This window comes from Mytilus edulis, chromosome 10 (assembly GCF_963676685.1).
Source record: "Mytilus edulis chromosome 10, xbMytEdul2.2, whole genome shotgun sequence".
NCBI lineage: Eukaryota > Metazoa > Mollusca > Bivalvia > Mytilida > Mytilidae > Mytilus > Mytilus edulis.
This window is the reverse complement of record NC_092353.1, coordinates 43723053-43742382: the sequence shown is the minus strand read 5'-3', so window position 1 is coordinate 43742382 and position 19330 is coordinate 43723053. Positions and strand designations below refer to the sequence as shown.

General features: G+C 34.4%; 2 protein-coding genes and 1 long non-coding RNA gene across 3 annotated transcripts; 2 read left to right on the top strand and 1 right to left on the bottom strand.

Annotated features, from left to right (window-relative positions):
• Positions 1-1364: 1364 nt before the first annotated feature.
• LOC139491249 (uncharacterized) lies at positions 1365-4965 on the bottom strand. Its single transcript, XR_011656497.1, has 2 exons — positions 2938-4965; positions 1365-1905 (listed from the first exon to the last, which is right to left on the bottom strand). It is a non-coding gene; the product is annotated as an uncharacterized lncRNA (long non-coding RNA).
• A 2499-nt stretch (positions 4966-7464) lies between these two features.
• Positions 7465-12615, top strand: LOC139491235 (zinc finger protein 235-like). Its single transcript, XM_071278725.1, has 2 exons — positions 7465-7676; positions 8995-12615. Exon 2 carries the CDS (start codon positions 9054-9056, stop codon positions 10128-10130), a length of 1077 nt encoding a protein of 358 aa, XP_071134826.1. The 5' UTR covers positions 7465-7676; positions 8995-9053; the 3' UTR covers positions 10131-12615.
• On the top strand, positions 11009-11419 carry LOC139492783 (uncharacterized). Its single transcript, XM_071280934.1, has one exon. The coding sequence runs from the start codon at positions 11009-11011 to the stop codon at positions 11417-11419; it is 411 nt and encodes a 136-aa protein (XP_071137035.1).
• Positions 12616-19330: the final 6715 nt, after the last annotated feature.

Below are 19330 nucleotides of genomic sequence, written 5' to 3'. Positions count from 1 at the left end.
ACTGTACGCCCAGTAAACAATCCAACGTTGACATTACGTTGTAACAACGTAATACTATCGTTGTGACAACGTAGTAAAATTACGTTGGTACAACGTAATTTTGTGAACTCCAAGGCACGTGCTGACAACCATCCACACAACGTTGGCACAACGTAATTTGTGACGTAATTTATTACCATCATAAAACGTTGTAACAACGTCACAGCACAACTATAAATGTCCCTTGTCCTCATTTAATTGATAGAATCAATGCAATTCCATTGAAGAATTATGTAAACAGGGTCTTTATTTTTTCTCTTGATCCGTTTTAAGTTGTAAATTTTTCTATGTGGGAAAGATGGACTGATATGTACATGTACTCTATTTCCAAACTGCCAGCTGTATATGAAATTGTCAAAAAGTTTTTTTTTTAATCTTTTTGGCAGGTTTCAGTGTGAAATGTATAAATATCTAGTTTTCCCAAAAATAGTTGTTTAAGGTTTATAAAGTCTTAAGTTTTTAACTTTTGCAATACTGAAGTACAAGAATTACACATTTCCATTTAACAAATGCAACTTTTCTTTCTTTTAACAGATAATACTTTTCAAAAAAAAGAGATTGTGTATGATGGGCAATAAGACAACCCTCTATCCTAAAATCAAATATTGATGATGTTAGCAATTCAGGGGCGGATGCAGGAATTTTCGAAAGGGGGGGTGCTAACCCAGGGCACCCAGGGCAAAGGGGGGGTGCAAAACATATGTCCCGATACAAATGCATTGATCGGCAAAAATAAAGGGGGGGTGCGCACCCCCGGAACCCCCCCCCCCCCTGGATCCGCCACTGCAATTATAGGTACATATACAGCCTTCAACATGACATCTTGGTACATGCTTCAAATTCTGAATGTTTAGTGTTTCAGTGGCCTAGAATATAGATTTCACTATGATGGCGGAAATTCTAGAATGTAGGTTTCACTTTGACGATGGAAAACCATTTTTAATAAATTATTCAGAACTACAACAAACTACCACATTTACCTTTATATTTACTGAAAATTCATTCAGCTGGATTCACTACACGATTACAAGCTAGGAAAATTGGCCCAAAAGCTGACTGTCTAATTTATAAATATATATATTCTACACAATTCATACACACTTCTAAAAATATCCCAAATGAAGAAAATACCTGAAATTCAATTCAACAAACTATTGCTTTTTTTCCATTGACCAACTAGAGATAGTATAAAAAAGAAGATGTGGTATGATTGCCAATGAGACAACTGTCCACAAGAGACCAAAATGATAGACCCATCCAAAAGTTAAGACTTCTTTTTTCTTACAATGTACATGTAGCTACATGAACCAATAAAAAAAATAATAGTTTCTGAATTTTTAATTTTTATTCCAAATTTTAGTCTTGTGTTGGTTGTATACATTGTACATGTCATTCCAAATGTTGGTTTTCTGCCCTATAATCAGCTGGGCAATTTGCGCAATTGTTTCTGCATACATGTAGTTGGTATTGGTAATGTTTTCTACTCTAGCGCAGTGAATATAGTACACTGGATATGTAGGATGGCTTGTTTCGAAGCTAAGACATTTTCACATATATGTGGTTAAATTTTCGGAATACGAAGTGCGATTTTTTTTCACACAACAATTTCTTTGAAAATTTAATACTTTGAATACATTAAAAAACTCCATAGTTTTACATATTTATACTATGATCCTCTACTTTCCAGATCAACACAAATGGTAAAGCTCAGTCACTTTTTAAAAATGAAACATGTTCAATATCACTACAGAGACAATTTTTGTTTACACACAACTTTTGTGTTCCTCATTTGATGGCGCATTAGTTACTCATTTGGAGGCGCATTAGGAATATTGACCCAGCTGGTCTTGTGTTGGTTTCAGATCTCTGAAAAAAAAAATCATAAATTATAAAATACAAAAAAATAAATTAATCCGAACTTATGAATTACAGCAGTTCTTAAAAATTATCCTGTGTTTAAACATAATCAATATTTTTTCTATTGCTGGTCCTATAATAAACTGCAGATTCATAATTATTTTGTGTTGTTACTGAGATGTTTGTATCTTTGCCAATTATACACATTTTGATGATGTATGTTAGAAATTTAACACAATTTCAACAGTATATAATTATTCATAACTTATGATTAACCTTTGTTCTTATTTAAAAAATAAATTTGTTGTTAAATTGAACATGTGTTAATAAAATTATGTCTGTTCCAGAAAATACTATGTCCGCCCCTAAGGGACAGCCCTAAGCCCTTTTAAAAAAAAAAAATCCCAGCACCGACAGAATTAAAAATTAATCATGTTAATAAGAACAACACTCCCTTTGCATTTTGGTATTTCATACACAACCACCCCCAAATAAAATTTAAGAAAGGAGCTTTCCCTGGGGGAGAGGGGACATAATATTTTCTGGAGCAACCAGTGGTTATTCTACAAATAATAATGAGTCGAAATAATTAATAAAGGAAGTTTGGTTTCACAATATTGTCATTTTTCAATTAATTTAAGATATGCAAAGGATTCTACCTTAATAAATTTAGAATGTACATCGATACAACAAGACCTCATAGCATATGCCAATGAACGCAATCTATAAAATCAACAAATTATAATTTGATAAATAAAATTAATATAAGAAGAATGTGTCCATGAGTCACAAATGATCTTATCAAACTTAATTTAAAGGACATATCTAGAGAACAGTAAAGCAGATGCTCTCCAAATTCAAACTCTGTGTTTTATGATAATAAGCGTTGTGTATTGGTTGCATAACATGTGGTTTAGGCAAACTTTAGATAACAGAATCCAATTTTGAGTTCAATGTACATGTATGTACGTACAGTACAAGAGTTAAACTATATCACTCAGTTAAGGAGGACATAAAAAGAGCTGATCAACTGATGTTTACCTTTTTAAAATCTTGGTCCAAATTTTTGAGCTGGTGCATGCTTAACTGTTACATGGTTACTGCAATGATTTCCTCAACCTCCAGCATTGGATCTGTGGATTTATGTACAAGACTCTGGAAAAAAAAATTAAAAATACATTCAATTATCTTTTATATTCTTCTGTCTGTTTCATATAAAAAAGAAGATGTGGTATGATTGCCAATGAGACATATCTTTACAAGAGACCAAAATGACACAGAAATTAACATTTATAGGTAACCGTACGGCCTTCAACAATGAGCAAAGCCCATACCGCATAGCCAGCTATGAAAGGCCCCGAAATGACAATGTGAAACAATTCAAACGAGAAAATTCACCGCCTTATTTATATAAAAAAAAATGTATGCATGTTAGTCCAACAAATCTTTAGAACAAAGTGACAAATTTAAATGCATTCCAAAATGCATATGTTTTATGATTGATTACAACATTGTTTCTGATCACATATTTAGTGATTGTACATGTAGCTCGTCATTGATAAATATGTAGATTTCATACTATAAATTGTACAGCAAAAAAGATGTCCCTATGTACTCTTTTTTAACACCTGTAAACTGGTTTTACCCTGAAAACAAGAAAATTTTACCCAACTTACAAGGCTAGATCCTAGTCTAAATCATTATGACACTTTCAAGACTTGGAAGGCTGTTTTTTATTTTTTCTGGGACGCCTTCCTACAATGACATACAACAACTTTGATGGCTATCTTAATTTTTTTCTGTGACGCCTACATTTGTGTATATTTTACAACATCTTTATTGGCACAATTGTCTATTTCCATGTCAGACCCAGTGATACAATGATTGATCGTTTGTTGATCAACATCCTGTGCCAAATATTTCATGCATGTTAGCGACGACCCCCAGTGATATATGCAGTATTATCATTAATAGGCCGAGTTGGTAATATGCCAAGTTTGAAATGTGCGGAGTTTGTAATGGACCCAGATATCTAAAGTGCTGAGATGTTTAGCTTCACATTTTCTGATATTGATAACATGGATAAGACTTTTATGCTTCAATGATTATCAAAAAATAACAGAGCAAAAGACACTTGTAGCCTTAATATATATGGATAGTAGCTCTTGTCACAGATAGAAAACAAGTACTTGTGGCTGTGCACCCCTCCCCCTTTTTTTTACTTTCTACAGTTATTACTTATTATTAATTGCATATATCTTCAGAAACAACACAAGTTAGTCAAGCAATTTGATAAATGGATTCAAATAACACACATTATGGCTAAAATATCTTGTATCAGTGCAATATATTGACAGTATAAGAAAAAGTATCATATTTCAACACGGTCACGTATAACAGACTTGAAAGAGGCGCCCAACACGGTAACAGCTGTTTTATTTTCATTAATCAAACTTGTTTTTATCATGGAGAACCTATTTGGTGTAATGACGTTATGTGCAATCATTATTTTACCTTTTTCTTTGTTCTGGAATCTGGATCAAGCTAAACATTCCACTGCAAATTTCTCACTGTTTTCAAAAATCAAGCGTCAAAAGTGCGCATGCTCAGACTTTTCATAGTATGCAGCGGTAAAACCCCGAGTATTGCTGAACGTTACACTAATCAAATCGTAAAAAACGATCTATGAAATCCAAGTGATAAATGATGACAAAATTTTAATGATATATATTAAACAATAAATATTCATATAAAATACATATATTAGAACATTAAAATTGGATTTGTAATATTTTCTTTGACATTTTGGTGCAAATTATGTCTGCGGGAAAAAAGGGGGAGTTTTTTTTTTAAATCGAAAAAATCGTAAATATATTCTAGTGAAGGTGAATGATCGATATATCCAGGAATACTCATTATGACATACCCCAAAAATTCGTCCAATAAAACCAGATTTTTACAATGTATTCACTACCGTTCTTATAATGTCGATACGACGTAACATTGTGTTACGTCGGATTATGACAGTTATAAGCACGTTGTCACAACGTAATAAAATGTTACGTCCTGACAAGGTAGTAAATTTACGTGAATCCGACGTTATTTTATAACGTCGTCTGTACGTCTGCATCCAACGTTGGATTTTTACGTTCCCACAACGTTGGTACGACGTAAACTCACGACATGACGTTCAGACGACCATTAACCGACGTCGGGAGTACGTCGTGTGTTTACTGGGCGGTTTTCTAATAATTTGGTCATTCGGGAGACTGTCAAGCGGGGCTCCGACATTTGCAAAATAACAAGTTGCTTGATGGAAACTTTGATGAACTCTTATGCTCCTATATAACGTTTCTGCTTCAAGTTTTGATAGCTAAAACATTCTGTATGTAAATATGAACCAATAAAACAATTAGAACGTTGTATGCATCCAAACGTTTTCCTTAGAATGGTGGAGCTCCGTGTAAAACGATCAAAATTTTCAAACAACAGCGATCCAAAATGTCAAATAAACATCGAAAAATCAATGTTTGCTACCTGAATTTTCGTATGTACCTTTTCTGATATATAGTCTTACCTGTCTGAAAGTTTCTAAGCCATTGTTCCAGTAGAAATCCAAATACATTCATTTTCTCTATGTCGGATATTTTTACTGACTGTACAATCGCTTGCAAGTTTACTGTAATATCACTCGGAGCCTTCCTGTAAAATCGCTTGGAGCTTTTCTTTTCATCGTTTGGCCAACTAGACTACTCCGAAAGGAGGATAACCTACTTTACCTTGTTATGACTTCACGGTCCAGCTAGCAAGCAAGCTAGTTAAAGGTATAAACTTTACCTACACACTCATTGCATTTTGCTGTAATAGTTTCTAGTGGCATATGACTAATTATAACTCTTAAGTAGATAGTGCTTACTACTATCTCTTCTGCCACATTCATGATCAGTTTATGTTTTCCATGATACCTTTGTCACAGAAATATTTATTAAAACTACTGCAATCAAATACAATATATGTCTGGCATGATTGTTCTCTCCTTTTTCTGTTACGATTTAATAGCTTACAGTTAGTTATTTGGTATTGTTATCAATTTCTTTTAAAACCTAAATTACACACTCAAAAGTGTTACTGATGTTTGAAGCTTTTATTTGAATGGATGCAGCCTGCATAAGCAGATGCGGTATGCGGGGACAAGCAGTTTTGGTGGTTGAAACCCCATTTTTTTCATTTTTTTTTATTTTGTGGACGTTTTAGGGTGTTCCGTGGTTTGGACCCCCCTTTTGCAGAAAGGCTGGACCCGCACCTGGTCTGATATCGTCAATGATAGAATTAAATGATGATCCGATCATTCAACTGATTTTTTATAGTTTGGTCTTGTGCTGTGCTAGTTTTGGGGAGAAATCAGCGCACACAGACATTTTTAACCCTGCCAAATTCTTTATGTACCTGTTTCATGTCAAGAGCCCGTAATTCAGTGGTTGTCGTTGGTTCATGTCTGTCATATATGTTTTCGTAAATTGTTTTATTATGAGTTAGGCCGTCAGTTAAATTCGAAAGGTATTGATTCTTATTTTTCCCCGAAAATCAAATGTTTGCTGCCTTAGCTACCACCATTCCACATTCGAATTCCTTTATTAAGTTACAATATCCCGATCCTGTGATGAAAAATTCTTTGTTGTATTGTTCAAATATGTATTTAATTTTTTTTAATTTGCTGGTAAAAAAATTCAAAATATGCTACTTACCTCTGATATAGTCACATTAAAAGGGTTCCTTGATAGAATCTTAATTGTCAAAATGACTGGTTTTGTGCTTATTTTCACTTCAAATACCATAGATGAATATAATAGGACAGAAAGAAACAATCAATGCAATGCACATGCAATATATTTACTAAATTTGGCCAAGCAATTCTACAGGACAGCTCCAAGTGATTGTACAGGAAGGCTCCGGGTGATATTACAGTAAACTTGCAAGCGATTGTACAGTCAATAAAAATATCCGACATGGAGAAAATGAATATATTTGGATTTCTACTGGGACAATGGCTTTGAAACTTTCAGACAGGTAAGACTATATATCATAAAAGGTACATATGAAAATTCAGGTAGCAAACATTGATTTTTCGATGTTAATTTGACATTTTGGATCGCTGTTGTGTGAAAATTTTGATCGTTTTACACGGAGCTCCACCATTCTAAGGAAAACGTTTGGATGCATACATCGTTCTTATTAATTTATTGGTTCATATTTACATAAAGAATGTTTTAGCTATCAAAACTTGAAGCAGAAACGTTATATAGGAACATAAGAGTTTATCAAAGTTTCCATCAAGCAACTTGTTATTTTGCAAATGTCGGAGCCCCGCTTGACAGTCTCCCGAATGACCAAATTATTAGAAAACTGTACAGTTCCGTCCCCACACTGTGGTTAATGTTGCTAATTTCACCTTGATTAAACGATGTATTTCAGTGTTTCTACGTTTGTAGCGTTTAGAAAACAACAACAAACGCCACACAACGCTTACAAAACTTTTGTTAGTAAGAAATGCACTCTTGAATTATATTAGTTTAACTTTAGCTATAAGGATCTTTTAACTGACGATAGAACGAGTAGCGCTACTATGTACTGTAACAATTTAACCAAGTCTACATACACCGTTTGGTGGTTCGCCTGGCATAGGCGGAACTTGCAGTTAAGGAAGGTTAAAGGGGACATGTAAAAAGAAAGATAACGGTTGGTTTCTTTCCCTCGACTTATATTTCTGTGAAGAAATTTAAGTAAGTAAATATCTAGACAATCTTATATGACTTATATGTTTCTGGTTATGTTACAATTTCAAAAATATCAGATCAACAGTTTATTTATTACTGATAAGAATATCTAACATGTGTACCAACAGCCAAGGGGCTAAAATATAAAAAAAAAAAAAACCCACTGTAAAGTGTAATACTCATTACTGATAACATATACATGTATGTTACATGTTTCAAAGGGACAATATTATTATCAATATACAACCTTTACTTTGTTAAATTTTTCACAAGTTATATTGGTATTTTAACTTTAATTTAGTATACTAAACTTTGCAAAGATATAACAGTTCATAGTTTACCATATAGGACACCTATGTTATCATACAGAAAATATATTCCTGCAATAACCAAAGGGTGTTATTACAGCTTCTCTACAACTCTTTAAAGCCTTTGCTCAAACATATATCACAATGTATTTCAATTCATTGTAAGAAACAGTGGCGGATCTAGAAATTTCCGTCATGATTCAGTGATTCTCTATATAATCAACCAAATTTTTTTCTCAAAAGGGGGGCCCTGGCCCCCACCCCCTAAATCCGCCTCTGAGAAATGATGACCAAAGCTTGTAATGAGGCACTGCACAAGATTCCCAAGTGTCTCATTTACTCTTATATAATAAATAACATGCCTGTAATATAACTCAGAGCCTTGTTAATACAGCCTAGTTTTCGTTTGAAGGCCTTGTCTCATTGTTAACCAAGGTTGATCAAAATTGTATTAAGGGAATTAGAAAATTAGTTATCAAGGTAATATATTAAGCTACTGCACAAAGTTTCAGAAAGACTTTTTTTTTCTAGGACACCATCATAACTATTTGGACTACCTATACTTTGACCTTAAATCATGATAATCCAAATGAATCTTGATGCCTGAAAAGGTCATATTTTATAGACATGATAGACGGTATCTCAGAGAAAAAAAACCTTGGCCAGGCGTAATAATCATTTGGACTAAGGTGAAGTACAGTCTTCAGTCATGTCAACACTGAGCCCGGTAAATAATGTTGACATACAATGTTTACAAATACCAGCATTCTTGTCCTTACTGAATAAAGAAGATGTGAGGTAAACATCAATGGGACAGTATGCATATATGTTTCTTTTACATGTTGTATATATTATGGATTCAGAATTACAATTACTTAAACATACAATGATACAGTCAGATGCATTATTTAATTGATAAAATGTCGAAATAGATTTGTTATATACTTGATATATGTGTAAATTGCAGAAAGGTATCAAAAGGATAAATATGTCTATATAATGTTTGTTCCTTACAGAGTTGTACAAGAACACAAATACAGGAGATATTAAACCATTATCAATAAGACATTTTAAGATGTTAGAGAAAGGAGAGGATTTAGTCACACTCAACAGTACTCTACAGAGACACAACACACAGGCTTATAAAACACATCATAAATGTGATGTCTGTGCTAGAGAATTTAGTCAAAGTGGTGACTTAAAAAGACACATGAGAACACATACTGGTGAAAAACCTTATAAATGTGATGTGTGTGTTAGAGAATTTAGTCGAAGTAATGACTTAAAGAGACACAAAAGAACACATACTAGAGACCAACCTCATGACTGTGATGTATGTGGTAAAGGGTTCAGACAGCTTCGTTATTTACAAAGACACATGAGAACACATAATGGTGACAATTCTTATAACTGTGATGTTTGTGGTAAAAGTTTTAGTGAGCAAGGAAGTTTAAAGAAACACATTAAAATACATACAGGGGACACACCTTATGACTGTTGTATATGTGGTAAAGGATTTAGTGAGAAAGGTAATTTACAGAAACATGCGAGAACACATACAGGTGACAAACCTTATGACTGTGATGTTTGTGGTAAAAGATTTAGTGAGCAAGGTAATTTACAGAAACACATGAAAATACATACAGGGGACACGCCTTATGACTGTTGTATATGTGGTAAAGGATTTAGTGAGAAAATTTATTTACAGAAACATGTGAGAACACATACAGGTGACAAACCTTATGACTGTGATGTATGTGGTAAAAGATTTAGTGAGCAAGGTAATTTACAGAAACATGCAAGAACGCATACAGGTGACAAACCTCATGTCTGTGTTCTTTGTGATAAAAAGTTCAGTCAGCTTAGTCATTTACAGGGACACATAGGAACACATACAGGTTACAAACCTCATAAATGTGATATATGTGGGAATGGATTTAGTGATCTTAGTAATTTAAAGAGACATAGGAAAATACATACATGTACATGTACAGGTGAAACATGTAAACCTCATAATTGTGATGCATGTGGGAAAGGGTTTAGCCAAATTAGTAGTTTACAGAGACACATGAGAACACATACAGGGGATAAATCTCATGACTGTGATACAATGTATATATGTGAATCCGGGTTTGGTCAGCATTGTAATTAACACATTGACCATGGTGACACGAGAACACATGCAGGTGATCAACCTCATGTTTTTGGTGATGTGGTAATGGGTGTAAATAGCTAGCTTAGATATGTAGAGAAACATGATGCATACAGCAGATAAACCTCATGACTATGTGGTAAAGGTTTTTGCCAGCATTTCAACTCAAAGAGCCAAATTGAAATAAATGGGGGTAACTCCTAAATTAGACGTTGAGGAGTCAGTGTGAGTGATAATCTACACACTAAAATTATGAGAACATGTACATGTAAATAAGTGATAATTTTCGTAGACACATGAGAGCACATTTAGTAGATAAGTGATAATTTGCCTAGCTTTGTAGACACATGAGAACACATACTAGTAATTATTTACATAAAACATGATAACTCAATATTTGTACTAGTGTAACTTACATAAACACATTGGATCACATACTAGTGATAACTTACATAGATACATGGGATCACATACTAGTAATTATTGACATAAAACATGATAACTCATCATTTGTACTAGTGATAACTTACATAGACACAAGGGATCACATACTAGTAATTATTTACATAAAAAAAACATGATAACTCATCATTTGTACTAGTGATAACTTACATAGATACATGGGATCACATACTAGTGATAACTTACATAGACACAAGGGATCACATACTAGTGATGACTGACATAGACACATCGGATCACATACAAGTGATCACTTATAACATAAACAAATGGGATCACATACTAGTGATAACTTACATAGACACATGAGAATACATTCTAATGATAACTTACATAGACACATGAGAATACATGCTAGTGATAACTTACATAGACACATGGGATCACATACAAGTGATCACTTATAACATAGACACATGGGATCACATACTAGTGATAACTTACATAGACACATGGGATCACATACTGTGATAACTTACATAGACACATGGGAACACATACTCGTGATAACTTACATAGACTCATGGGAACACATACTTGTGATAACTTACATAGACACATGGAATCACATACTCGTGATAACTTACATAGACACATGGGAACACATACTCGTGATAACTTACAGACACATGGGAACACATACTTGTGATAACTTACATAGACACATGGGAACACATACTTGTGATAACTTACATAGACACATGGGATCACATACTGTGATAACTTACATAGACACATGGGAACACATACTCGTGATAACTTACAAAGACACATGGGAACACATACTTGTGATAACTTACAAAGACACATGGGATCACATACTGTGATAACTTACATAGACATATGGGAACACATACTCGTGATAACTTACAAAGACACATGGGAACACATACTCGTGATAACTTACAAAGACACATGGGATCACATACTGTGATAACTTACATAGACACATGGGAACACATACTTGTGATAACTTACAAAGACACATGGGATCACATACTGTGATAACTTACATAGACACATGGGAACACATACTCGTGATAACTTACATAGACACATGGGAACACATACTCGTGATAACTTACATAGACACGTGGGAACACATACTCGTGATAACTTACATAGACACATGGGAACACATACTAGTGATAACTTACATAGACACATGGGATCACATACTAGTGATAACTTACATAGACACATGGGATCACATACTTGTGATAACTTACATAGACACATGGGAAATGTGAACATATACTAGTAAAAACGTGATAATTTACGTAGATACATGAGAACACATACTCGGTGTGATAACTTAAGTTGACACATGATAACCCATATTAGTGATAATTTACAAAGACACATGAGAACAAATACTAGTGATGATTTAAATAGACACACGAAAACACATACTAGTGATAAATCACGTAGACACATGAAAACACTAGTGGTAAGTTACATAGACACATGAGAATACATTCTAGTAAATAAGGATTAACAATGATTAAGTTAACGTTATGTAGACACAATGACATGATAACAAATTCTAGTGACGATTTACAGACACATACAGTGATCACTCTTAGACACAAGAGAACACATAATAGTAAATAATTGATAATTTACGTAAAAACACACATGAGAACCCATATTAGTGATAACTTTACAAAGACACATGGGAACACATACTAGACGTGATAATTTACAGACACTTGAGAACACATACTAGTGATAATTTACACATGAGAACACATACTAGTGATAATTTACATAGACATATGAGAACATATAATTACTAATAATTTACATACACATGAGAACACATACTAGCATGATTAGTAATTAAATAATTGATAAATGTCATTCATCAAGATTATAATTACTTGACTGTAAATTAACTGTGTATATATATCTGTCTTGTTTGTACATGTTGTATTGTGATGTGTGTGCGGTCGCGGGGAAGATAAGTTTTTGTAGCTAACTTTGATTACCCTCTTTAAATAAACAATTTCTACTATAATTATTATAATTTTTATTTTTATGATTATGAGAGCTCATCCTGGTATTTACTATGCTATAAATAGCATTAATTGGTTGATGTATTTTGAGTATTTTCTGTCACGTTCATCATAACGATGCCCGTTTTTCACTCGCCGTCATAGAAAGTCGTAGTATGCGGGACATATGCATTTCTATCCGGTAGGAGCGCAAACTATTTGAATAAAGCTTTTTATAATTTCAGATTGTAGGGGACCTGGATGCTTCATATCTTGTACGACAATAAAAAGAAAAATAGAAAAAGGAAGAAATAAGACAACTGACCGGTCAAAAGAAATATCAGCATATGAATTGTTATTTCTCTCATATATCTAAAGCCCCAGTCCCACTAGACCACGATCGCACCACCAGGGGCGGATGCAGGAATTTTCGAAAAGGGGGGGTGCTAACCCAGGGCACCCAGGGCAAAGGGGGGGTGCAAAACATATGTCCCGATACAAATGCATTGATCGGCAAAAATAAAGGGGGGGGTGCGCACCCCCGGAACCCCCCCCCCCCCCCCCTGGATCCGCCACTGGCACCACGCTCACCGCGATCTAAATTAAATTCAGATCGTGTGAGGTCGCGGTATGAGCGGCATGAAAATGTAAAATTTCGTTGCTTTCACGATGCTTTCACGATGCTACTACGTCCCCATTTTAAGCTAGGTTCACACTGCCGATCAGATCAACTCTATCAAGACCGATCAAGACAAATTAAGCGATCGGGAGACTGGTCTTACTCAATCTACAAGCATGTTCGGGATAGTCTACCTTGCTCTTCATCGATCTGACCTTCAAAAACATTCGAGTAAGGACCGAGAAGCAATTCACTCGAGAAAAGATCGAGAATTCGTCGAGTAACGGTCGAATTGATCGGATCGTGTAAAGATCGAGAGTTTATGAATTAGGGACCAAAAAGGGGCCCAAATAAGCATTGTTTTTGCACCATAACTTTAGTATAAGTAAATAGAAATCTATGAAATTTAAACACAAGGTTTATGACCATAAAAGGAAGGTTGGGTTTGATTTTTGGAGTTTTGGTCCCAACAGTTTAGGAATAAGGGGCCCAAAGGGTCCAAAATTGAACTTTGTGTGATTTCATCAAAAATTGAATAATTGGGGTTCTTTGATATGCCGAATCTAACTATGTATGTAGATATGTATGTAGATTCTTAATTTTTGGTCCCGTTTTCAAATTGGTCTACATTAAGGTCCAAAGGGTCCAAAATTAAACTTAGTTTGATTTTAACAAAAATTGAATCCTTGGGGTTCTTTGATATGCTGAATTTAAAAATGTACTTAGCTTTTTAATTATTGGCCTAGTTTTCAAGTTGGTCCAAATGGGGGTCCAAAATTAAACTTTGTTTGATTTCATCAAAAATTGAATAAATGGGTTCTTTGATATGCCAAATCTAACTGTGTATGTAGATTATTAATTTTTGATCCAGTTTTCAAATTGGTCTACATTAAGGTCCAAAGGGTCCAAAATTAAACTAAGTTTGATTTTAACAAAAATTAAATTCTTTGGCTTATTTGATATGCTTTATCTAAACATGTACTTTGATTTTTGATTATGGGCCCAGTTTTCAAGTTGGTCCAAATCAGGATTCCATATCAAATATTGTGCAATAGCAAGAAATTTTCAATTGCACAGTATTGCACAATAGCAAGAAATATCTAATTGCACAATATTGTGCAATAGCAATTAATTTTCAATTGGAGTTATCTTTCTTTGTATAGAATAGTAGTTGATAATATATGTTGGAAATTTGCCAGACATGACTATGATGTCATTTTCTATTTTTATTTGCCAATAACTTTATGTAAATAACTTCATTGGAAATTTGCCAATATAAAATGTTTCTGATGAAGCTTTTTTTCTTATCTTATCTAAAATGTTTTTAGATAATGTATGTTGGACATTTGCCAGACATGACTATGATGTCATTTTCTATTTTTATTTGCCAATAACTTTATGTAAATAACTTCATTGGAAATTTGCCAATATAAAATGTTTCTGATGAAGTTTTTTTTATTGTTTTATACAATAAACAATGTATATTCACTTTTACTACCAACCAATCTTTACCATTCAGTGATAACAAGCACTTTATTTTACATTTTAATATTTTATGATGTATTTAAAAGAGTAGTTATTGTTGCAAACTCCATTAGAAATTTGAATTGATATCAGTTTTGGAAAAAGGGAAACGGGGATGTGAAAAAAAAAATGGGTGGGGGGGTTTAAATTTTTCTCATTTCAGATTTCATAAATAAAAAGAAAATTTCTTCAAACATTTTTTTGAGAGGATTAATATTCAACAGCATAGTGAATTGCTCAAAGGCAAAAAAAAAATTTTAAGTTCATTAGAACACATTCATTCTGTATCAGAAACCTATGCTGTGTCAACTATTTAATTTTAGACTGATTTAAATAAATTTGAAGAAGAAATCTTTAATTGATTTGTAAAATCTTGACATTTGTTTTGTGTAAAAAAAAAACATGTAATGTCAAAAAATTTGATCACAATCCAAATTCAGAGCTGTATCACGCTTGAATGTTTTGTCCATACTTGCTCCAACTGTTCAGGGTTCGACTTCTGCTGTCGTATAAAGCTGCGCCCTGCGGAGCACCTGGTTGACAGTTCAAACAGGGTCAGCAAACTCTAATTAAACGATGCATTTGTTTCTGTTTCTGTAACGTTTAACAAACAATAACAAACGGCAAACAACGTTTACCAAACTTTGGTGAGAAAAAAATGCACTATAATTGATCTCTTGATAGATATGTATATGTCAAGTTGTAAACAGTTTCAGAAAAGGTATCACTCCATGGTATTGAAATTCTACTTTGGGTAAAATTTTGCGGAAATATGTGACATCTTTGCCCTCTTTTGCTTTTTTGTTTTAGCGAATACATGCAGGTTGTTGCCATACAGCAAAAGGAAAATGAATATCTTTAACCCTTCAACTACTAGATATCAAATCTATGAAAAATACTGATTACATACTTATGCACAATATATGACACAAACGGTACGCTTTAGTTGTAAGATAGAAAGGACAAGGGGTGGTAAAGTTCATGTACATTGCTGTCTATCAAAAGTACTAACCCAGAGACAAATCTCATTTTGTGGTGTCATTTTACAAGTCTCTCATACTGCCCACACAGTGGTCATCGTGTCAGCCACTGCCTCACTTAGATTTCTCGGCGCCCATTGCTGTCAATGCAACATCATCTTCTATGCACTCTTCAAGCTCCGTCACAGCTGTAAACCTGTCTCTCTGAGCTCTTACCACCTTGCCCATAAATCCAATTGCTATATTTCTATGTCTATATTTTAAATGTATGATTATACTCGGACCTTCTACTAAATATAACCAAATAAACGGAGAGTGTGTCCAGCTAGCACATATAACATTATAAAGGGTCATTACGCAAGAACGGCCACCAAAATTCGCTTGTAAACTAGCTGTGTTTTATCGTTATAAGCATTGTGTATACGGTGTTTCTTAAAATTTGGTTGAGGCAAAATAAAATTTGAGAACGGATTTTTAGTAATATTGTTGGGACGTACACGTGTACGGACAAGGGTAACACTCAATGCGGGGAATAAAAATTTCGAAAAAAATGTGCATACCCGACCAATTCCAGATTATCCCTACGACCCATATACGATCTGGTCGATCTGGTCTGGTCGTGATCAGGTTGGGATCGTGAATAGTTGATTTGGTCTAGATAGTCGAATAAAGATCGTGTAAAGATCGTGAACTGATCGGAATTATCGAATTAGTATTCATTTTGTTGTCAGGATGAAGTCTTGATAGAGTCATTAAGGAGTCGTGAATGGTCGAATTAGGGTCGTGTACAGTCGGATGGCGGTCGGGTAGAAGTCGTAAACAGGCCCGATCACGAATTTGGTTGAGCTTGGTCGTCCCGGGAAATTTGAACAATCGGGACCATCGAGTTGATCTGATCGGCAGTGTGAACCTAGCTTTACGCTTCTACAACGATCACGCTACGATTATACCACGTTTATTCTGCGACCTCACTACGATTATCACGATCTTTCCACGCTCATCACGTTCTCACTACGACCATACCACGATTTATCCGATTACAACACGATCTTACCACGCTTCTACTGCGATTATAGCACGCTCTTACCACGACCAAACTACGACCATGCCACGTTCATATACACAGTGATCTTACTACGCTCCCAGTAATATATCGTCAACATCGTGTTCCATATAAATATCGTATCAATCCTTCTATTTCTCATTGATGCGTAGAGTTTCTTGGAAACAACGCAGTCATGCAACCAAAATCTACAAGAACTCGTGGGCGTAGTGGAAGGGGTAGATGCAGAGGCAGAGGGAGATCTGATAGTAGCGAGTCCTGATCCAGTAGCACAGGCACACGTCTCAGAAAAAAAAATCCTATACACCTTTATATAACATAAGGTGTATAGGAAAAATAAATTCTGAGACGAGTGCCTGTGTCCAGTAGAGATGTCGGATCAACCAATCCAACCACAACTTATTGCTGGTCCATCAAGCTCAAATGCTGATGTTTTAGTGAATGATAGCAGGGATGACACAGATATGTCAAACATTGTTGAGCCGTTGGAGAAAAAGGACAAGAGATCCAAATTACATACATACAAACAAAACCTGGAGAGCTTTTATGTATTTCATGTGAAAATGATAATGTGCATGATGGTCGTAGTTTGAACGTAGTCAGGTCGTAAGAAGAGCGTGACGAGGACGGCATGTGCGTGATAGAATCGTACTATGATCTTGAACAGGGTGGTGTAAACGTGGTATAGTCGTAGTGGAAGCGTAGATAGGGCGCGGCGAGAACGTGAAGGTCGTAGTGAGGTCGTAGTAACGTCGTTGTGAGATCGTAGCGAAGTCTCTCCGAATAGAATCACGTTTTCGCTACGATGGTACAGCGACCTTTGTGATCTTATCACGGCCTCACTGCTCTCTCACTACGCTTCTACTACGACCTGATTTCGCCACGATTGCACCACGCTTTTCCTGCGATTACCATGATCTTACAACGCTCACCACGTTCTCACTACGACAATACCACGAGTTATCTGATTGCAACACGATCTTACCACGCTTCTACTGCGATTATAGCACGTTCTTACCACGATTATACTACGTTCATACCGCGATCAGCAATAACGTCAACATCGTGTTCCATATCAATACTTTTCATTCCTTTTATATAAATAAATAAAATAAATAAATAAATAAATAATCTTTATTTCAAGAGGATGATCCCATTAGTTAAAACTAATCTTCCTGAGAGTCCTCAAAATAATAATAACATATTTATAAGTACATAGAGTATTATAAAGTTATATTATACACAATATACAATTGTATTTAAATAATAATGAAAAAGCATATTAATTTGCACAATTGATGAAAAATTTGTAACATTTTGTTTTAAAAGATACAAGTGTATTACTCATTTTTATTTCATTTGGTAAACTGTATATTTCTGATTAATACGTATATTTCTCGGAAAAAATACAGTCATGCCACCAAAATCTACTAGAACACATGGGCATGGTGGTAGGGGTAGATGTAGAGGCAGAGGTAGCTCTGATAGAAACGAATCCTAATCCAGCTGAGATGTCGGACCGACCAATCCTTTTCCTAAATAAGAACCTATTGCTGGACAATCAAGCTCAAATGACGATATTTTAGTGAACGATAGCAGAGATGACACAAATGTGTCAATCATGGTTGAGCCGTTAGAGTAAATGGACAAGAAGTCCTAATTACATACAGACAAACAAAACCTGGAGATATTTAATATTTTATGTGAAAATGACAATGAGAATCATGGTCGTAGTATGAACGTAGTCAGGTCGTAAGAAGAAAGTGATGAGGACGGCATGGGCATGCTAGAATCGTACTATGATATTGGCGTAAACGTGGTATAGTCGCAGTGAAAGCGCAGTTGGGTCGCGGTGAGAACGTGATGGTCGTAATGAGGTCGTAATAACGTCGCTGTGAGATGGTAGCACAGTCTCTCCGATTCACGCTCTCGCTACGATGATACAGCGACCTTTGTGATCTTACTAAATAAATAAATAAATAAATAATCTTTATTTCAAGAGGATGATCCCATTAGTTAAAACTAATCTTCCTGAGAGTCCTCAAAATAATAATAACATATTTATAAGTACATAGAGTATTATAAAGTTATATTATACACAATATACAATTGTATTTAAATAATAATGAAAAAGCATATTAATTTGCACAATTGATGAAAAATTTGTAACATTTTGTTTTAAAAGATACAAGTGTATTACTCATTTTTATTTCATTTGGTAAACTGTTCCATATTTGAGAACCTGAATATGTAAATGTTTTCTTTAAAAAATTTGTTTTTGGTTTTGGAAGATTTAATACTTTTTCATCAGCTGAACGTAAGTTATAATTTTGATTATCAGTAAAATGAAAATTTTCTTGTAAATAGTTAGGAACCATACCATTTAATGATTTAAATACAAGTATTGCCTTTTGGTATTGAATGCGTTTTTCCACATTTAACCAGCGTAAACTATTAAACAATAAACTGGATGATGTCATTATGTCAGCTTCTACTATAACCCTAGCAGATTTCTTTAATAACTTATTAAGTTTATTTATTCCACTTTCACAACA